Source organism: Etheostoma spectabile, chromosome 8 (assembly GCF_008692095.1).
Source record: "Etheostoma spectabile isolate EspeVRDwgs_2016 chromosome 8, UIUC_Espe_1.0, whole genome shotgun sequence".
Lineage (NCBI taxonomy): Eukaryota > Metazoa > Chordata > Actinopteri > Perciformes > Percidae > Etheostoma > Etheostoma spectabile.
The window spans coordinates 33,481,581-33,504,172 of record NC_045740.1 but is presented as its reverse complement, the minus strand read 5'-3'; the positions used below and the strand labels follow the sequence as shown (position 1 = coordinate 33,504,172).

At 40.7% G+C, this 22,592-nt stretch overlaps 1 protein-coding gene across 2 annotated transcripts in view; it reads right to left on the bottom strand.

Moving 5' to 3' along the window:
• LOC116694550 (anoctamin-1) overlaps nt 1-22,592 on the bottom strand; it is a 44,331-nt gene that overhangs the window by 10,658 nt on the left and 11,081 nt on the right. The window contains exons 3-18 of one of the 2 annotated variants that reach the window (XM_032524300.1): nt 19,559-19,657; nt 16,944-17,095; nt 16,381-16,435; nt 16,116-16,164; nt 14,911-14,966; nt 14,577-14,612; nt 13,990-14,054; nt 11,579-11,713; nt 9,124-9,284; nt 7,830-7,912; nt 6,705-6,716; nt 2,571-2,645; nt 1,414-1,482; nt 1,103-1,304; nt 280-391; nt 56-113 (exon numbers count right to left, since the gene is read on the bottom strand). In XM_032524300.1, the coding sequence (XP_032380191.1) occupies nt 56-113; nt 280-391; nt 1,103-1,304; nt 1,414-1,482; nt 2,571-2,645; nt 6,705-6,716; nt 7,830-7,912; nt 9,124-9,284; nt 11,579-11,713; nt 13,990-14,054; nt 14,577-14,612; nt 14,911-14,966; nt 16,116-16,164; nt 16,381-16,435; nt 16,944-17,095; nt 19,559-19,657 (1,419 nt within the window). The remainder of the gene's footprint in view (nt 1-55; nt 114-279; nt 392-1,102; nt 1,305-1,413; nt 1,483-2,570; nt 2,646-6,704; nt 6,717-7,829; nt 7,913-9,123; nt 9,285-11,578; nt 11,714-13,989; nt 14,055-14,576; nt 14,613-14,910; nt 14,967-16,115; nt 16,165-16,380; nt 16,436-16,943; nt 17,096-19,558; nt 19,658-22,592) is intronic. The other variant, XM_032524301.1, reaches the window with a different exon arrangement.

The following is a 22,592-nucleotide window of genomic DNA, read 5'->3' as shown; positions in this document are numbered from 1 at the left end:
ACATAATGATAAAGTACACATACTTATTACTGAGTGGAATCAGTGTAAACCTTACCTCTTCCATTCTGTAGGATTCAAACACGTACAGGTAGCTGCCAGGTCTGCCTACCAGTCTAGAAGGGGGAAAATGGACAGATAGAGATAGAGAGAGTTCTTCATCTTCAAACATTTATTTATCATTTTTAAAATGTATTAAAATGATGTGGTTAAACATAAGAATGAAAACAAAGTAGCTGAAAGCTACAAAATGGCAATTTGAAATGCAATGAAGTCACTAACCTTCCCCTGAAAAAAGCAATGTAGATGATGGGGGTGAACGCATTCACAAACTTGAGAATAAAGGTCTTGAAGATTAGTCGTTCCTCAAAGCTCTTGTCTGTCTTAGGAACCTCTAAAAATGAATGGACACTTTCATTAGATTCATGAGGGGGGTGGGGGGGGGGGGGGGGGGGGGGGGGGGGGGGGTGGATCCTAAACCAAGCTTTCAGAGGAGCTTTATGTAATTTAATATTAGGGAAGTTTTCTGCGCTAGACCATCATCTGTCAAAATGAATAAAGGGAGTCCTTTGCAACTTTTGAAATTTATTTTACAAAAAGGTAAATGTATTAACTTGAATCCCACATATTTTTTGCATTTGTGAAAAAAAAACATGAATGATAGGCTTCCTGGCCTACAGGTGAGGCAGTCACCAAGGTAGCCCTCCACAGATACAGTTCACTAAGGATTCACTGTTGCATGTATGTTTAACACTAAAACATGCTATCATGCCAACAACTGTTTTATGCACTTAAAAGGTATGTATGAAGGCTTTAGGCTTGTATTTCAGGCCCAGTTAAATATGCAACTTAATTTTATGAAATATATAAAGGGGATCCCTGCTCCGTCTCTCAGATAAGGGATCATTGGCTTAAAAAAGGTTGAAGACACCTGGTGTACACAGTAATAATTCTGCATGCCATGCTGCATATTCCTGTGTAAACCAGAGTAATAATTTATCAAGTGACAGCAGAGGGGTTGGGTATTCTTGCTTTTAATTTATATAGATGAAGATGAATTTGATAACAGAGCTATAGTTAACTGCCTGAGCCAGTTATAACCTACCTAACACAGTGAGCCAGCGTGCCACAGCTCCATACACCTCATCCAGTATGAGGATCACCACCAGGTTGATGATGGCGGCGGTGGTTTTAACCGTCAGCTGGACATGGCTCCGGGTGACCGGATTGGAGCTCATGTGAAGAGCGGCTTTGGTGGAGATCCGGTAGAGGATCACACCAAACACAATGGCAAACGTAACACCAATCTGACATTTAAAAAAAGTTTGCAAACATTTATAAACAGATTTCATTCATTCCAAAACCTTTGGAAATCATCATTGACATACCATATGCAGGGTATAGGGTTCTTCTTACCATTAATAGCATCATGACAACATTAGTCATGTAGGCTGGGAGGCGGTCTTGACATGTGAGCTTTTCAATCTAAAAAACAATTCATATTAAAAACATAGTCACCTTAACCGCAATATGCAATTGTAGTAAAGTGCACTGTAACTGTAGATGTTATATGAAGTGTTGAACAGACACCATTAAAGCAGAAACATGTCAATGTCTCACCAGAATACCTACCAGAAGTAGCACAGCTTCAATTCCAGTAGAACTGAATGCAAATGTGAATCCTGATGGAAACCTGATTCTTGAACTCCTAGTACTGGTCAGAGCTGTAGTACTTGAGTATGGACTAGGACTCGAGTCCGGACTCAAGAGGTTTTTTCTCTTGTCCCGGACTTGTCCTGGACTCGTTGGTATTTGGACTCAGACTGGTCTCGGACTCGGACATTGGACTCGCCAAATATTCTAGCTGGTCTCGACCGAGTCCAGCAATATATGCTTTGGTTCTAAAGTAACTTCCTCCTTTAAAATAAAAGCATTGTTCATACGGCTGGCTGCATCATATAATAAGGACATACAGTCATCAGCCGTCAATCATTTTCAGGATTTTTTTATCTGACCAGACCTTGACTGTCTCTCATTGTTAATTTGATGTAATTTAAAATAGTATTTTATTGTTTTGTCTTTGATGTAAAAGATAAATACTTGTGAAATGTTGATGCATTTGCAAATATTTTGTTATGTGAAAACAAAATGATTTTCTTCAAATAACAGAAACGTTATAGTTATTCAGTTACAGGTTTTTTCCAGGGTTTACTTACCATAGACAGGTTAATCCTCTGTCTATTTTTGTAACTTTTTAAAATGTTCAAGATTTTAATAAATAATTGAAAAATCTGTCTGTTTAATAATTCTGTATTAAATTTTAGTTTTCATTATCTTCACCTGCTTAACCTTTACAAGGCCAAAAGGGGCTGAAGCCTATCCCAGATATTCAATATATTATATATTATATATAATATTAGATACATACAACCCAGTAACTACTAAATACTATCTGTACTACCCCATTTGTGAAATAAAGTAGGGGGGAGAAAAAACTTAAAGGCTTTATAAAAGGTGAATGAACTTGTAACACATACAACTTTACAGATGTGTAGAGCCTACCATATAATTACCTTGTGATGTGATTTTTTATCTTTGCTCAAAGACTTCTGCATGACCCGGAACTCATATTCCGCCCTGGGGTGGTCCTGTGATGGGGACACACACAGAAATGACAGAGAGTGAAACGCAGGTGGAATTCCAGATAGATGTAAGCCCATGGGACAGGAGGATATGGTGTCTTAGAGCTGTTTTAAAAAAGGAAATTGAAATATAATACACCAGTCACATAACACACATGTGATGTCCCAGACCACATTATTTAAAGTGCTCTTATTATGCTTTTTGACTTTTCCCTTTCCTTTGAATGTGATATATCTTTTTATGCATGTAATAGGTTTACAAAGGGAAAAATGGCTTAAAGCTCGCACCAAAGGGCCCCCATCAGAGCCGGACTCTCAGAGCCAAAAGACAAAGCTCTGAGGGAAGAGGACACATGGAGACCTCATTGTGATATTTTGAGCTGGAAGCTTCCACCCTTCAGGTGCCACTGGAAATACATCCGGATGTCCGTCCCCGTCCTCTGTCTCTGTGTTGGTGTTCTAACCTCTGGTGTGTTTCTGAGGACTATGGTGACCTGGTCCTCAGATCTCTGCAGGGTAAATCCAGACAGCTAGCTAGACTATCTGTCCAATCGAGGACTATGTACCTGGTCCTCAGATCTCTGCAGGGTAAATCCAGACAGCTGGCTAGACTATCTGTCCAATCGGAGGACTATGGTTACCTGCCTCAGGTCTCTGCAGGTAAATCCGACAGCTAGCTAGACTATCTGTCCAATCTGAGGACTATGGTTACCTGGTCCTCAGATCTCTGCAGGGTAAATCCAGACAGCTGGCTAGACTATCTGTCCAATCGAGAGACTATGGTTACCTGGTCCTCAGATCTCTGCAGGGTAAATCCAGACAGCTAGCTAGACTATCTGTCCAATCTGAGGACTATGGTTAGGGCTGCCAACTCTCCGCTTGGCCGTGAGACACACGCATTTGACTGGTTTCACACGCTCACACACCCACCCCGATTTCTCACGCTGAAGTGTCAACCGGTCGGTCAAATTTCTGAAAGATAGTTTATCTATAGATTTGCTGTTGACACTTATGATCGACTAGTTGTGCTTTCAGAGACTGTGAGGGGGTTAAAGAGCGCTTCCCGGCTTCAGGTATGTGCTTTGAGTATCACAGACCCGTCCGTCGCTTCGTGTCCACTCTCTCTGTAAAGATAGAGGTGAGCAGCGCGGCTGGTAGCGTAGCAACTTCAGTTCATTTTAGTGTACTCGCTCTGGGGGGGAGGGGGGGGGGGCAGTGACGCGTTGCATTTGTGTGTAGTCCTCCAATGAAGAGCAGCGTACAGCCTCCTCTAAACTTTGTCAGAGACCCAAATGCGCCTCTGTGTCTGTCAGACGGTCTGAGTGAGATCCACCATATCAGCGGAGCAATAACATGCACAGTACACTGTATTACAACTCTCCACATCTCGGACAACAGAGATGGGAGGAGTTATATTTTGAATGTGCACAAAGTTGTAAACATGAGCAGAAATCTGATGAAACACATCTGAGCTATACTATACTATACAGTAGCCTACTATATATACTATACTATTTATACTATACTATATATACTGTACTATATATACTATACTATGTATACTATACTATATATGCGATACTGCAACGTTGGGCCACTATAGTGCTTCTCTAACCTCTGTGCATCTCTAAATGTAACTGTAAATAATTCATTTAATGTTTTATAAAATGAACAAATAGTCTTTATTTTCCCAAAAAAGTAAATCCAGTAAGGGGGGCACAGAGGATGAGGGCCAAACATACTGAGCCTTGGCACAAAGGTTAAAGGATAGAATTTATGTAAAACAGTGGTTCTCATTCTTAGAGATTTCAGTGGTCTTAGTTGATCCCTCAACATTAATTTAACTTTGGGTCCTGGTCCCTACACTAGGACCCCGGACCTGTTCTCCACAGACCCAACTTCTAGCTGTTGCTGACATATGCTACTGCTCTTCATGTGGTTCATTATGTGCACATTGTGTGGGTCAGTTCTTATATCATAAGAAAGTTAATAATGTAAATAAGTAATGCTAAATGCCCTAAAACCTGTTGATACTACAACAATGCAAAGGCTCTTAACCCTACAGTTTTGCACATATCATGTAGCTAACACTTGATTTCTACATTTTTTTTGCAAAAAAACTCTCCAGAAGGTGCCAATTAATGGTTTATTTTTCCAAATTTTTTCCTGGGGGGGGCATACCCCCAGACCCCCCTAGGGAGAGCCCCATCCCCCCACATATAACAAATCCCAATTTAAACCCTGAAGGGAAAAGACCCAAAGAAATTGCTTTGTACGCGGCACAATATGGGTTGGCCCCCCCAAATCTCACTCCAAGTTTTTGGGCAAAGTTGGCAGCTCTGGGTTACCTGGTCCTCAGGTCTCTGCAGGGTAAATCCAGACAGCTAGCTAGACTATCTGTCCAATCTGAGGACTTAGGTTACCTGGTCCTCAGGTCTCTGCAGGGTAAATCCAGACAGCTAGCTAGACTATCTGTCCAATCGGAGTTTTCTGTTGACGACTAAAACAACTTCTGAACTTACACATATCCATTTTCTACCATTGTAAAAATGTCAAAAGTGAAGCCAAAGTACCTGGGTATGGGTGCCCCCGTCCTGGCATTTTGGAGCAAGTGTCTGCACAGTAGTAATCTGACGCTATAGTTGCAGTCTCAAAGATCAGTGTGACAGTAACTATCTTTGGGAAACATCTGTTTGGGGGGTTATACTGCAGCCAGACACCATTGGGCGATCCAGATGTTTTGGCTTCACTTATACAATCTATGCAGAAACCCCTGCTTCCTACCCCAAATAGGGGTAGATGTTTTATTGGACAGCTTCAGGGACGTAAAACTGGTAGACATGTCCATACTCACCATCTGAACCACTGGAAGTGTTATGACTTCAAATAGATTTCAAATGAGCATTGGGTAAGAAAGTAAAATGAAGAAAAAAAATTAAAATGAAAGAAGGGAAAGGCCAGGAATTAATCAGAGAGAGAGAGGAAACATTATCATCTTGGAAAGGTTGATAGCAGCAGTTTATGGAACCTGGGAGTGGGATGTTTCTGAAATGAAGATTGTTATAAAACTCTTCGTATTCTTATCCTGAGAAAGGTGGTATTACTGGTAAATTAATCCAAATATCATATGTATTTTATGTGGACAAGTCAATGTGTTTGCACAATTTCTAACAATTATCCATTAATCCATCCATCCATAAATATCCATTTTCTCTTTTTGACTTGGTCAGAGTGTGGGATTTCCGGTTGGAGTGTGTGTTGTTTGTATCTGATAGAAATATATTTTAAGGTAATCCTAATTGCCTTATTGTCTCCATCTCCTGTGGTAGTAAATGGTTTCTGGCATCCATCCCAGGCTCCACTTTGTGTGACTGTCAGAGAGAGAAGCAACAGTTAGCAAACATGAAGTCCTTTCCTTTCTAGTATGATCTCTCACACCCGGAGTGCTTCATAACTATTTTTATTTCACTTTTTATTTATGAACTTATAATTGCTTGGGGGATTTTGGACTGCCCTGTGTGTCTTGCACACATACCACCAGAGATGGGCAGTATTTCAACTAAATATATTTCAAATACAGTTTGCAGAGAATTTGTAAATTTGCATGTCTTTCTTATATACTATTTAGCACTGCATCACACTGTGCTGTAATGGCACTGTTGTAAGTCTTTTGCACTTATTCAATTAGTTGCTTGTAAAGTTCAATTGGTTGCTAGTAAGGTGTATATAAGTGCCTATATAGTTCTCCTTATCTGCATATCTGTATTAGTGTCTCTGTTCCAACCTATACCGGTGCAGAAGAGCCTGGGTCTGTCCTATGGTTCGGTTGGTCTAGATTTGGATTTGGTTTTTTTTAAAGGCTAAAATTGCTTAATGAAATGATTTAGTTAACTGTTTTGCGTGAGTTGTACGCTGTGTGAGTGAAAATCATGCAGAAGTCATTTATAGTAACACACATAAATCATGTGTGATGTGTTATGTTCTGCGGTTGGCAGCAGCAGCAGCAGCAGGAAGACTGCAAGAGTAAGGAGAGGAGATTATCTAGTAATAGGAATTCATCCAAACCTTGAGAGCTTCCTGTGAAAAATATACCGAGAGAAAGACATAGGGAAGAGAGAGAGAGAGAGAGGTGAGATTGTTAGTTAAAACAGCCAAGATAACTTCAAATTATTACATTCAAATCACTACATGTTTTACTGTGTTGAAGGGAAATGTTAATGTTTTTAAAAATACTATTGATTAAAGAGGATCGCAAATAGTCATTCGACATCACAACACACATCTAGTCAGTTAGAAGGTTTTTGCCCGACTGGATAGTTTTTTAACTTGGTGACCTGGCTTCCAGTTTTCACAGTTTTAAACAGTTTTCCTGATTACCATTCCGGTGCATATCCACACCACAGACTTGTCCAGGTATGGGGGGATTTTCCCTATTAAATGTTTAAAGGTGTACAGAGTATACAGAGAATATGTTTCTGCTGTCCCCAAGAAAGACAAGCAGTCAGACAGTGAGACAGGTTAGTCAAATACATTTTGGGGGAGAAAACAAAGGCGAGTGGAACCAGCGACCGTAGTCTACATCCACCACGTTGCACCACTGGGAATGCTCCGGACTGGACTAGCCAGACCTTCCTCCGCAGCGCTGTGGGGGAAGGTCTGGCACAGCTAGACTACAGCGACCATAACAGTGACAGCTGACCAGATTTGGTACAGAGGTTATGGCCACATGTGTACACATTTTAGAAAACATAACAGGAAAAGTGGACCAATTTGCACAAAATCTATTAACTTATTCATTTATCTTGAAATCTGACACATGCCCCAGATCACAAATGATTCCATATTCCACATCTAACTAATACTAAGGGCGATATACTCATTAATTTAACCAAGACAAACAACTCCGTTTTGACGAAAATGCCTAAAAGTGACAGCAGTGTAAATATGTTGAAAACCTAAAAAGAACTTATTATTATGAGAATGAATGTACATTTCTGTTATTTGTTAGAAATCTGGCTGGGACATTGTGTCTTAAATCTTATTTAAATATAACAAGCTTTAAATTTGCACCAGCGTGTATGACGTGTATCAAAATATAACCCACCCATATTGCATATTTCAGCTGATGGGGTTCTTCACACAGGTGTAGCTCACCTCTTCTTCTAGTTGTGTTATCTGGGTACCACTCACCTCCTCGTCTTCAAATCCAGTCAGGTCCCATTCATGGTTCAGTCTCATCTGCCTCCTCTTCCAATGCTCCATGAACATGGCAGCTATGAACCAGAATAGAATCAGACAAACATGCAAAGGCACTCAGACACTCAAATGTATTACGAGTTTAATTCATGCTCACAGTTAAAAACGGTTTAAAAGCTGAGTTTATATCAGTTCTAAACATAGAAAGTTCAGAAGTTAAGAGGAAAACACAAGACTTACACCCAGGAACCGGGTGTTAGTGTCCCCAAAGTTACTACTCATTGGGACTGGGGTTTTAACCCAAACCACTATCTTTTTTTCTCATCTTAACTGTCGTTTTGTTGCCTCAACTTAACTGTCGTCACCGCATGATGCTCTCCTTTTGTTTCCTAAACTAAACTGCGACAGCTGCTAAAAGGACAAGCACCCCGCAGTGCCCTGAACCCCCCCCTTTTCTCAGCTAAATTTAACTGTTAGGACCGTTAAACGGTCCAGGTAGAAACTGTCGTTGGCGTCTAGGTGTAAATCTCCCTTCCTCTTTTACCTTAAGCCCAGTCCAGACCAAAGATTTGCGATTTGCAAGTGGAAACTTGTAACTAATTGCAACGAGCTAGTCTGCAGTGCTCTAAAAGCAACTTCCGACTTCCTTGCTTTTTGTAGCTAAAGTTATCATTTGTTGTGTCTAAATATGAATGTGGACGTTAGTGATAGTGAGATGCCTGCTACAGTTACATTTCTAGATTGTAACAGAAATGAAATGGACTATAGATCGCGACACCTTCAGCTGGTTGGAGTTGGGCTGAGACGGGCCGGGGCAGATCGCTGGAGCGTTTCTCTGCAGCGTTCTAAAATGTTTTTTTGTCACAAATCTTCTGTTAGATGTTTGTATTCTTCCTGTTTTGGCACCGTATAAATGTCATCATACTATTTGAATTCCCCAGGCAGCAAGCTGCAATATTCACACGCAGGCTCAATCGAACGTTACACAGCCACTGGAGCAGCAGGGTGACGACCGTCCAGCTGGTTCAGACATTTGTGTTTCCACATACAGCTCCCCTGGGTAATGTCCAGATAAGTTTAGCGTTGCGGTGCATGTGTGAAAGAGGCTCAAGTGATATCAAGAGTTAGCGTAACATTAGCTAACAATTTTTTACCACAGGTTGCCTTAGGAACCACCCAGTTCACGACTGAACATTCCCTGTGTGGAGAAATCCTCCAGTGACATCTCAGCTGGCAAAATGTAATGGTATGTATGCATTGTTGGGCGAGCTAATGTGTGTTCACCCACCCCACAGGGCCATGAATATAGAGAAAAAAACGGTGGCAGGGTTGTCGAACAGGTGGCTGGCCCGGGCGGTTGCACAGGCGGTGCTAAGTTTCCAGTAGCTGCACACTTTGTCACACAGAGGACACATGGTGATGTTGTTCTTTGGGTGGCAGATCTCCATGCTGGAAAACAACAGACACACACACACACAAATCAAGCCCCACCCCACCACCCATGTTCACAAGCATTGGTGTAGATTTCTGGAGGGATGCAGGGGAAATGTGTCCCCCCCAATATATAGAAGAGGTGGATTTGACGACCCACACCTCAAAAGAGATGAAAAATTACCGTTCAGAGAGGTCAAAGCTGTCTTACACCCTAACAGCTTATATCTTTCTTTAGGCTACTTATTAGAACATGTCTCAACTTCATTACAGATACTTGAAAATCAAACACCTACCAAACAAACAAATATCTGCACAGTCGAGTATTGGGATCCTGCCCAACTTTTTACTAGTAGATATATGTTTTCCAACGATTTCAGACGTAGGAAATGAAGGAGGACCCCCCCAGACCCTGGTTATAATGGGAATCAAGCCTACTCTCTTGTACAAAATCACACATTCACACAGCCCATATCACACGATAAAGGTCCCACATCTAATCAGCAGTCACACAATTAATGAACACATTGGGCCTATTGGGACACAGACAGACAGGGGAGGGGGTCTGGTTTGTCTTACTCTGGGGTTCAGAGTCCGGGTGAGACTCTGACATTAACCCTCGCGCTGAGCGTGTGTGGTGTGTGTCTGCATTGAGTGTGTGCCGCCAGCATGTGTCATAATATCCGGGGGGATGATGAGAAGCAGGTTGAGGAAGCAGAGGAAGTCCTGGTTCCAACTAATTCATCAAAACCTCTTCCTGTCTCTATTTCATTCGTCCTCTCATTTCTCCATTGATTTGTTTTAGCTCTAACTTAAACAGTTTACATTAGCAAGTCATTATGTCCATTATTGAGTCCTAATATTTTATTTATTGGTCCCCAGTGGACGTCTTTAGCAAGTTTTGTCTTTAAGCTTTTTGAGTGTTATTTCTTTATTATGGGCTCTAGCTTTTGCCAACATTTTAAACACAGATATGGTAATAATAATGGTCCAAAATTATTTGGAACTGCATTTTCTTGATGGAGGACCCCTAAATCCCCCACCACGTCTTCAGACCTAAGGAAAAAACTGATTTACCTAAAAGAAATTGGAAATTACTCTTATTTGATTTTGATCAATCTCTGGTCTGTGCATTACATACAGAGTCCAATTTTCCGACAGCGAGGTTACAATCACAGTGAAATTTTATATTTTAAACCTGCATAGCGACTCTTAGAAACAATTGTAGTTTAACCAATGTGGTGGAGTTTCTAGAAGACAAGGGGGAGAATTAGGTAACATCAGGTCACTCCCGGTCACAGGTCATGGGACGAGAACATCTTTTCGGCCATACTCCATCACTAAACCTGTCCTGTGTTCAAATAGGAATTTTTGTGTGTCTCTAGAGATTGAGGGCGTCTTGGCAGCTGCATGATAAAAGAATGTTGTGTTCCAGGACTGTCTTCTTTGGAAGTCAGCGGAACATGGGCTGGAGGGCCACACACACTGGACTTACTAAACAAGATTCAGGTGAGCATCTATATTTGAGGAGCCTATATTAGGGCGACCATTAGTCTCACATTGGCTTTCATGGCAATAAGTTTAACGGTGCACTGTAAGGGGTCAGTGAAGCATCAGTCTGGCATTGCCAGACCTATCCCCCTAGCTCTTAGGAGTAAGGTCTGGCTACACTCCACATACATTCTGGAATAGGACAAAAAAACAAACAGTTTGTGTTTCTTTAAACCAATCACAACCAAGAATTAATTGGCAAATCCTGACAAACCCCAAACTCCTGTTTTTACATTTCCATTTGTAAAAAAACAAGATCCAACATGTTAATCGGTCAGCTTCACACGGGCTGGTAGGTGTATTTTTTCACTTTGGACCGAGCCATTCTTGCTGTTTACCCCTGCTAACAGTCTTTATGCTAAGCTAGCCCATGTAAGGTCTGACTCCAGCTCCTATTGCACAGACGTGAGATGAAAAGCCAGCTTTTGAACTCTCTCTCAGAAAGAAAGGTGGCCTGTATTTTCCACAAGGTGAAGCTGGTACTTTAAGCGGTTATATCAAGAGTTTTTTTTACTATCTAACCCTTCTCACAATGTCTCTGGATATCATAAAAGATTTCTCTGCAGATCCTCAGATCTCTGGGATTGTAGAGTACAATACTGACATAACTAATGATGCCCAAAAGCAAGACATGTCAAATTAGCTTCAGCGAGTCAAACAGCAGCTGTAAATAATTAATTAAAAAAGACAGTAGGTTGACAATCAAATTGCTCACAAAAGTGTGTGTGTGTGTGTGTGTGTGTGTGTGTGTGTGTGTTTACCTTGGTATGTTGTCATCAACTGTTGCACATCCATACAGGAACACAATGACTCCCACTACAGAGGCAGGAATCAACATCTGGGTGTACAGACCCAACCAGGCAAAGTACAGACCAATCTTCTCGCCAAAATACTTCCTAAAACCACAAAAAGACACAAATCATTTAGATTTGTCAGACAAAATGACCATGTTGGTATTCATATTGGCAGGGCATGGAAATCTGAACTGTACTAATTTGCTTGAACAGGGTGATCAAATCTTAAAGTAAAATGTAATCACAGATTCATAATAAAAACAAAAAGTATTGTAGAAATATTTTATTAACAAATTGTGAATATGCTTGTTGCTAAAGAGTTGTGTTAGTCATTGAGGAAGTGGGTAAAAGTACTCCGGGTGACCTCTGATGCACAGAAAGTTCATCTTAAATCATAAAAATAGTTTAGGCTTTCCTGGCACAGAGGTGCATGGTTTGAAGGTTGCGAGAACAGAATAGGAAGTGTGTGTGTGTGTGTGTGTGTGTGTGGGTGTGTGTGTGTGTGTGTGTGTGTGTGTGTGTGTGTGTGTGTGTGTGTGTGTGTGTGTGTTTGTGTACGATAACAGTTTCTGTCCAAAAAACAAGACATCTACCTGTGAGGAGAGGATAAAAGCTTGAGGGAGAAAACCGATAAGAGTTCCTTTTCAGTTGAGATCTTGGTGGACCAGCTCTGACTCAAAGTTCGATACTTAGAACTACGATGCGGTTTATGACCCCACAGCTGTGTTGTACTCTATGCTGGACTCAGTAAACTCTTTGTCTCAGATTGAGCCTTGTCTTATGGTAAACTTGATGAAAGATGGCATGGGAATTAATAAATTGGAGTCAAACTTGACAGGACTTAGAGCCTTATTTTAGACATAATTCCTTCTACAGCTATCCTCTGCAAAACCACCCTGTGTACCTGTGTACTTTGTGTGTCTCTAGAGGATTCAAAAGTATATCCAATAGGGGACAAATCAACCCTGATCAGCCTTGGCCAATACTGAAATGGCATTCTTGAGAAATACAATCTTGATTAAGAAGTTCTTGCTGCACAGAAACACAACATCTGCATCCTATATAATAATGCTCAGTTCATGATACAAACCATGCTTTTTCAAGGGAAAAAATCCATAAAAAATTGTCTTATATTCACATTGTTGAAGGGCTTAATTGCATCTTGTGAACATAGACGTAGCCGCCGTACTATACATATAAAGTATATGCACTAGAAGTGATTCCTACGTTATTAGTTCAACCATTTTCTGGTTTCTAATTGCATTGTGTCAAAGGGAAAAAAGTTTGCAGATGTTTAGCTTTTCTCAACTTTTCCCTGTTGTGTTTTTTTAATCTCCTTTTAGATCTCTGTAGCTCAGCATGTAGCGCTGGACTGAAACTCCACGTCCCATTTACAACGAACAGAAGAACACTCCTAGCTTCAGAGTCTGCATCTGTAAATGGCCCCTTAACGCTCATTTGACTCACGCGACAAAGATTTGATGGGAAAGCGTGATATGGCCGTGATTCGCAAAACAAATAGGTAACATAAAGGTTTATGCTACAACTGTGCTCGTGATTGTTTCTGTTGATGCAAAAGTACAACATAGAGAAAATCTGCTTACCTCTGACTAATTCAGCTGTGACATCACAAAGAATCTGTCAGCGCCCTTGGTATTCTTGGCATTTCTAAGTAAAATATTCTTCCACCCACTCACCACTGTTAATTATGGTCATATTAAAATATATGACACCACACAAGTTGAATCTGTACAAATCAATAAGCTAGAATGACATTCCTTAACCCTCGTGTTGTCTTCTTGTCAAAATTTAAAATTAACACTTTTCTTGATGCTTTTTAATCAATGTTTTTAACTTTTTCTTACGTTTTTGTCCCTTTTTCAACACGTTTTTCAATGTTTGTCATTTTTTTGACGTAATACTAACTCATTAACTTTAATTTTATTGTTATTGTTGGAATCTATGATCAATAAACCTAATTTGTAGGAAATTATACCTAATGTTTGGGTTAGAAAAGCAGAAATGAGGAATTATTGAGACTAAAATTAAAGGAATGGATGCTGATGGATAATCACAGACTGGAATATGTCAACTTTTACTCAATACTATTTCAAAAACACTTTTTTACAAATGCTAAAATTGAACAACACGCCCCAAAATTAATGAAAGTAGAGATTTGTACTTGGCAAAGAGCGTTATGAGGAATCAATCATGTTATTTTGGGGAATTAAAAAGAACATTGATATAGGGAAATGGGTCAATTTGACCAGAGGACAACATGAGGGTTAATAGAAAGCCTTGTCAGAATAGTAGGATGACCAGAGTTGTTAACATACAAGATTGGCAGTAAATGATATTCTAAAGAGATATGTCCTTACCGCACAAGTCCGATGGGCTGGTACTTGTAGAAGACACTGTAGTTTGCCCACTCGTCATTCAAAAGCTAAGGAAGACATTCAACAGTATTTTGTTGAATTGTTTGTACAATTTGATCATGCTTTTAGCCTTTCTACTGCCATATTTGTCTTTGATACAATGGTTGGGTAGAGTTCTAGCTCTGGAATAGCCAGTAAGTAGACTTTTGAGTTGGGATTAGCTTTTCACAAAAGAGAAAAAAACCGAGGCTACTTTGGTGTGGAGCTAGATAATGGGAGATTCCATGCATGTTAAAACAGAAATACATTCATAGTGTACCTGTGGACGCCAGCTGCAGGCGTTTCACATGGGTTACATAGCAAGAGAGAACAAACATCACACGGACTGACACACGATTAGGATGTTGTTAGGATGATGTTCAAGCTGACCCAATTTTTAGTTTGTGCTCCAAAGCTGAAATGTTCAGATTTTGTGGTCCTGGTGTGTGTGTGTCAACTGTATGTGGACTCTGCATGCGCTAAGCTGTACATGTGAAGGCAAAACATGAAACAACATATCTGTGAAGATACGTTTAGAAAATCTCTCTCACCTTTCTGTCATTGAAGCTCTCCTGATTAATGTCTCCCTGGAAAGGGAAAGAGAAAAACTGAAGCTAGTTACAATGAACACTAACTGGAGACTGTAAACTGGGTTTAACCGTCTGAGATGGATTTCCAGACTACGACAAGATGAGACAAGACTAGTCTGAAGAAAAGGTGGATATGCAGATGTTTTCTATCACCTCATCTCCTAGTGAGTACAAAAATATGACCGATTACATGGGCTCCAAAACACTAGCATATAAACATGACTTGGAACTAGTACAACCTATAATACAAGTAATAACAAGCTATTATTGCGGGGGTTAGTACTACACTACTCACATCGTGAAGAGGATACGCTGCTGTATAGATACCACTCCCCAGGAGACTGGTGATACCTGCCGAGAGAAAACACAGACCCACGTGGCAATGTGGGTTCGACATCTTTATCCTCTGGCTCAGTAAATGGGACCACGGCAGAGTTATTGTAGCTTTCAGGCCTCTGAATTATAATCCTGACAAGTATGGGTTTGGGATAATGAACCATCCTCCTTTTTGTATAACCTTAATAATCCTGTTAGTCCTGCCTGTGTCACATTGTTCTACAGTGGTGCATACACCCCCCCCCCCCCCCCCTAGAACACACTTTTATCTTAACAACTCACATTCACAGACACTGATGGGGCGGCTTCAGGAGCTATTCGGGGTTCAGCGTCTCGCCCAAGGACACTTTGAAATATCGACACACACTACTTTTTAGCTCACAGGCAGACAACTTTGCAGGTCACACACCCATAAAATGTTGCACACAGAGAACTATTTAGCTTGTACAAAAAGTTGTCAGTCTGGTGTGTGTGCATGCTTTTTTTGTTTGTGCTGGAAAAAGTAGTATGTGCATGCTTTGTTTATGTCTTTTATGAGAGAAAAAGTATTGAACGTGCCCGGTGAAAGTGGTGTACGTGCTTTTTGTGTGTGTGTGTGTGTTTGTGTGTGTGTGTGTGTGTGTGTGTGTGTGTGTGTGTGCATCCTTGATATATGTCCTAAACAGCCCACTCTCTCCTGACCTATTCACCATTTTCAAACTCTTGACAACATCTTCATAGAAGGAATACAATCATCAGTCTCTACACAGATGATATATTGGTGTTCTTACATAACCTCAAGTAAACTTATTGACTCAAACATGACAGACTATTCTAATTACCAAAATTACTCTTCCATTCTTCCATCACGTAGTAACAGCTGGTATGACCCCGCCCATAAACCTCCTATCCTTTTATGGACATGTAATATCACTTATTTAAGCATTGTTTTTCCCAGACTATCAGAGCTGTTCAAACTCAACTTCACTCCACTACTTCAAACAATAAATAGCGACCTCAGCACTCTTTCAATATAAAATTAATAAACGGGTTTCAATTACTTCATCTTAACCCTCCCTCACCTGGTCCAGTCGTTAGATTCAATCATCTCCAAATTCTACTGGAAAACAAGACACTGAGAATAAACCTGAGGCCTGGTGGCCTGTGATAGCGAGCCAGACTTACCCATGCTGTACTTGGCCTTGCATTTTGTTCTTTTGAGTATTTCAAAAACCTGAAAGGAAATTAAAAAAACAGAACTTAACTTTATCTCCCATGCTCCTGAAGATAATACTCATTTAAATATATCTCTTCTCTGCAATAGCAATATTTAACCTTTACCAAATTCCTGGTGGTTTTTGTTCAGAAATTACACAAAAAAGATGGTTCTGACAGTTCAGGGAAAGACTGTCTATTCATCAACCCCTGGGAGAAGACTTTGTGGACTTACTATTGAACTCCTGGTTCTGCTGTCAAAGAAGTCATCTTTATCTGAGAGGTCAAACCTGTTCATTAAAAACACAAACACACACATACTTTTTACTGTCTGTTAAAGTTCAGACATCTTAATGTTGGGTATACCACCGTATTAGTACAGTAACACATGTTTTGGATCACTGTTAAAAAAACAGCCAAAGGAAATAAACATTTCCAGCCACGTTCCAATTTAACATCTTCCAGCAGTGCAACGGGCATATCTGGTAGACCTTTAATATGAAAATCCAGGTTTCTACAGAACCTGTATATGTTCTAGCAATGCTACTCAATTGCATTAAAACTGCCAATTTTGCGCCAAGTGTATGCATGTTATCTCATTTAAATATGTGCAAATAGAACAGGAGTACAGAGATGCTGCACAGTTAGGGGTGCATTTCACCCTTTGTAGGTAAATCTGGTTTCTTTGGACAAAACCTTCATTGCAGGTGGCCTCTTTACTGTTGTGTGGCCGGTAAACCCACGTTAGGCTACAAGAGTCCAACCTTTTTTCTATCAAAGTGTGAACGGTGCACTTACAGGTGTTGTTTCTCCCTGGAGAAAGTGTGTGAAAGGTGTTTGAAGTTCTTGGGTTGATGCTCCTCAACATGAGGGTGGAGAGGTTCAACAACTTTACTGACCAGGGAGCTGATCTTCTCCACAACACCACTCAACTGCTTGACTTCATACACCTAGAAATCACCACAACACACACACACACACACACACACACACACACACACACACACACACAGTCGTGTCTGCCTATCTTTGTGGGGACCAGTCATTGACATAATGCATTCCTAGCCCCTTACCCTAACCTTAACCATCAAACCTAAATGCCTAACCCTCACCCTCACCCTAACCCTACCATAACCTAACTCAACCCTACTCCTAAAACCAAGTCTTAGTCCTCAAAAAGCCCTTTAACGGTATGGGGACCAGCATTTTGGTCCCCACAAAGCACTCAGGTCCCATAAGTATACTGTTTTCACAATTTTGGTCCCCACAAATGAGCTATACCTAGACCACACACACACACACACACACACACACACACACACACACTGATTAGCTCTACACAGCTTAATGGCATTCTTGTGGAGGTTAGTTAATACAAACAAATCATGGTTTTCACCAAAACAACCAAAGTAAAATATGTATTCAGGCGATTCCTATACTGTGTATGAACTTACAGTGGTGTGAAAAAGTGTTTGCCCCCTTCCTCATTTCCTGTTCCTTTGCATGTTTGTCACACTTAAGTGTTTCGGAACATCAAACCAATTTATACAATAGTCAGGACAACACAAGTAAACACAAAATGCAATTTGTAAATAAAGTTGTTTATTATTAAGTGAAAAAAATCCAAACCATCATGGCCCGTGTGAAAGTGATTGCCCCCCTTGTTAAAACATACTATAACTGTGGGTTGTCCACACCGGAGTTCAATTTCTCTAGCCACACCCAGGCCTGATTATTGCCACACCTGTTCACAATCAAGGCATCCACTTAAATAGGAGCTGCTTGACACAGTAAGTCCCCAGAAGATCCTAAAAGCTACCATCATGCCGAGACCCAAGAAGTCCAGGAACAATTGAGAAAGAAAGTAATTGAGATCTATCAGTCTGGAAAGGGTTATAGCCATTTCCAAAGCTTTGGGAATCCAGCGAACCACAGTGAGAGCTATTATCCACAAATGGCGAAGACTGGAACAGTGGTGAACCTTCCCCGGAGTGCCGGCCCCCCAAAATTACCCAAAGCGCACGATGACTCATCCAAGAGGTCACAAAAGACCCCACAACAACGTCCAAAGAACTGCAGGCCTCACTTGCCTCAGTTAAGGTCACGTGTCATGCCTCCACCATCAGGAAAAGACTGGGCAAAAATGGCCTGCTGGCAGAGTTCCAAGAGAAAACCACTGCTGAGCAAAAAGAACATCAAAGCTCGTCTCAATTTCTCCACAACACATCTTGATGATCCCAAGACTTTTGGACAACATTCTGTGGACCATGAGACAAAGTGGAACTCTTTGAAGGTGTGTGGTCCAAGTATATCTGGCGTAGAAGGAACACTGCATTTCATAAAGAAACATTATACCAACAGTAAATATGGTGGTGGTAGTGTGATGGTCTGGGGCTGTTTTGCTGCTTCAGGACCTGGAAGACTTGCCGTGATAAAAGGAACTATGAATTCTGCTGTCTACCAAGAGATCCTGAAGGAGATGTCCACCACTTCTTCGTTACTCAAGCTGAACAACTTGGGTTCTGCAGCAGGACAATGATCTAAACACACCAGCAAGTCCCCCACCGAAGGGCTGAAGAAAAACAAAATGAAGACTTTGGAGTGGCCTAGCCAAAGTCCTGACCTGAATCCTATTGAGATGTTGTGGTTGACCTTAAAAGGCCGTTCATGCTCGAAAACCCCTAATGTACTGAATTAGGACAATTCTGCAAAGATGAGTGGGCCAAAATTCCTCCAGGACGCTGTAAAACCTCATTGCTCGTTATCGCAAACGCTTGGTTGCAGTTGTGCTGCTAAGGGTGGCCCACCAGTTATTAGGTTTAGGGGGCATCACTTTCACACAGGGCCATGATGGTCTGGATTTTTTTTCACCTTAATAATAAACACCTTCATTTACAATTGCATTTGTGTTTACTTGGTGTCCTTGACTATTGTATAAATTGGTTTGATGTTCCGACACATTAAGTTGCAAACTATGCAAAGGAACAGGAAATGAGGAAGGGGGCAAACACTTTTTCACACCACTGTAAGTGCTCACCATCGTCGGATTTTCATAGGGGCTTGATGGCTGTTTTCTATAATATTCTTGGGTTTCCATTTTGTTATTGTGTTTTTATTAAATGTTGTGTTTTGCCATCGTTTACAAGCCCACTTATTAAATGTGTATAAGTGTATTACTGTCATTTCTGGACAGAATTGACAGTAAAAACGATATCTTGCTCTAATGTACTGCACAGCCACTGCAATCAGCAAAACTCCAGTTGTTCACAGCAACAGTGCAATTTGAAACGGGTCCTTTTAACATTGCACACATACACAGATAGTAACAAAGTTGGGTTACTCAAACAGCATTAGAAGAAAAGTGGCTTCTTCCTTCCTTACTCAGAGCCAAAGACAAAGACAGCGAGTCTTACCTTCTTGGTGGGCATCTTTAGCTTCATTAACTCGGCCTCTCGACAAAGAATGTTCCAGGGAGCGTGAATCTTCACAAAGCCCACCCCTGCAATCTTGGTCTAAGAGACATACAGCAAACAAATGTTACTCAGTGGTATACAACTCCTATTTTGTTGATATCATTAGGAATACAAAACAGAAACTTAGACTATAATGTTGCATGTCAAAAAAATGACACATACTATAAATACGTATACGGTGGACAACCCTCTAGGCCAGAGATTCCCAAAGTGTGAAGCGCACCCCTTGGGATAATTGAGGTGCCTCTATGCGCAAGAGGAAGAATTGAATGGTGTAATAGCTACACCTACACTTTTTAGTGTGAGTTTTCATGAAATAAAAACCTAAAATTGAACACTTTGCTTTGTAAATTTTAAATGAAAAACTTACATTGTAATAAATTAATAAGTGTACCCGAAATGCAGTTCAGTTCCTGCCAGTCAGCCTGTCTTTACATAACGTAGGTGTGACAATGGTGTCCAGAGACCTCCATGTTTCACTAAATGAAGGGGATGAGAGGAGCTGACGTGACTGGAAATCAGTTTGTATCAACAGGCTGATTTTGTGTACCTCCTAATAATAATTTATTCAGCCTCTCGAAGCATTACGTATCAGCGTAGTTTGTGCTACGACCAAAATATCAAAGAAGAGTTGCTCACACATGTGTGTGTGTGTGCAAGGACAGTTTGTGTTTGTCCTTAATTTTTTAATCAAGCCCGTCTATGAGGTAGCACACGTCAGCCATTGCATTTCACTGATGTTGTTGCTGTATTTTCTATTTATATGTTGGCATCAGGACACCTTATACATGGGCAGAATATCAGTTTACATTTTTACACGCCTGATACCCAGATACATCCCAGCTGCGACCCTGCAAATAGTTTTGTAAAAGTAAAAAGGCAACTTGTAACAAAACACCTTCACAAGTACGGTCATGTACTTTTCATTTAGTTGTCTATGCAGTTTATTGTTCTACAGTGCCTCATATGCAGTCATTCAATATTGTAGTACTTGCACTACTTGCAGTGTTCAGTATATTCACTGTACTGTTTTTTCATTGCAAAATGTGTTTACTAAAGGAAATCCACATTTTTTTCTACATGCCCTGGACGCTGTGTTCTCGAATGTTTGAGCTAATGTCTGATGAATGCTCTGTAGTGTTTAGTTATTGACTGGCGGTGTGTGTTTCTTTTTGCCAGAGTCAGGTGTTGTGTGAATATAGTTTGAGAATTTGGTTTTGTGTTAACAGTTCAGAGAAAATGGGTGAGGGTTTCAACAAATGTCTTGGCAACCAAGACAAACTGGAATAGAGAGGGGACATGGATCAGATGTAGAGTAAGGATGGAAGACAACAGGAGACCTAACGGAGGAACAGATATGGAGAAAGAAGAGAGGTGAAGAAGAGAGGAAAAGAGAGCGGGAGAGGTGAAGAGACGGGGAGGAGAGGAATCAAGAAAGGAGGGATGGGCAGAGGAGAGGGAACAAAAGAAGATGGAAGAGGAGAGGAAATGAGAGAGGAGAGGAAAAAGGAGAGGAGAGCTTTACAAAAAACTTCCAAACACAGGAAGTCTGGATGGGACCCAAATTGGCCTGAAATAGCAGCGTATAATTCCAGTGTCATGGAAAATGACTTTTTAAACTGTATACATTGTGACCAATGATCCACAACCCCACTTTCTTCTTTACTTCTATTTTCCATTTTATCCTTTTCTACTTTATCATCCTTTCTCTGGCTAGCTTACATCTGATTTGCTCCTTGAGATCATATGTCAGTCTTTAGTTGAGCTTGTAGTCATCCGAGGTTAAAAAGTACCTTATAGGCCGCGTAGTGTAATCATTTGGCTTGCACAGCCAATCAGTGGTGAGAACACACTACAATGCCACATCACAGCTGGGAGAACACGTACAACAGTCCACAACACCCGACATCACAGCTGGGTACCAGAAACCAGTGCAAGTTTATCTTTTCCTCCTTCAGAATCCTGTATGGAGTTACTCTAAAATGTTTAGCTACATGCACAGTAATATTCCCCATTTATTCCAAATATGACAATGTTCCTTATTTGATACGGGTCATGTAAACAGCATATCCAGAATACAGTCTGTTGGATATCCCAAATAAGGCCTTTTGTTGATTATAGCATTTTACAATTAGGACATGTGTGATATGCTGGTGTTATTGCGATTTTAGAAGCATTCTTTGGTAATGTGCATTCAGAATAGGCTTCTCTATCCGGGTTTTTTACTGCAGTTTACAGGCTGGTTTAGGCCCCTTTGCCTGTTTACGGCTTAAGACTGCGGTTGAGATGCATGTCCAAAAGCAAGGCCTGAAGATGGTTTTGTCGGTTGCTCGTTCCAGCTGGCCTCTTTACCCCAGTAATATACCACCACATTTTTAGCTAAAATCCAACGAAATTACTTTGTTGAAATTTAAAGGAACAACAGTTGCAAAAAAACCTAATGAGTCACTCAATTCTTTTTGGCTACCTGCAGGTAGATTGACAGTGTTACCCGCCCCTTGCTAAATTCACCGCATGTGGCGTGTGATCGGGTGTTTCAGGCCCTGTCCAAAAGACCACATCCCTAGTTGGAAAAAGAAACACACCTACTTTAAAGGGCAAGTACTGTCTTTTTCAACCTGGACCCTATTTCCCTATGTTTTTGAGTTTAAGTGCCTGATGGGAACATCTGTCTTTTAAATTGGTCCAGTATTAAGCGTGAACTCTGTAACCACCAGCTGCAGACCGGGTTGTAATGTAACCCCATGGGGCAAATGTGCATTGTCAATTTCGTGCAATAAAAGTGCTGTTTTTTTCCTTATGGAAAGGATCCCTACAGAAATAGACCTATTTAAAACCTCTTTGAGAACTTTCTGTTTAACCAGAAACAGCTCTGAGGTCGCTAGCACTAAACCCACCAGTATGTATTTAAAAAACAATACTTTTAGCGTGTATAGAGACAACATATTTTCACATGTAAATTGGTAAACTATGT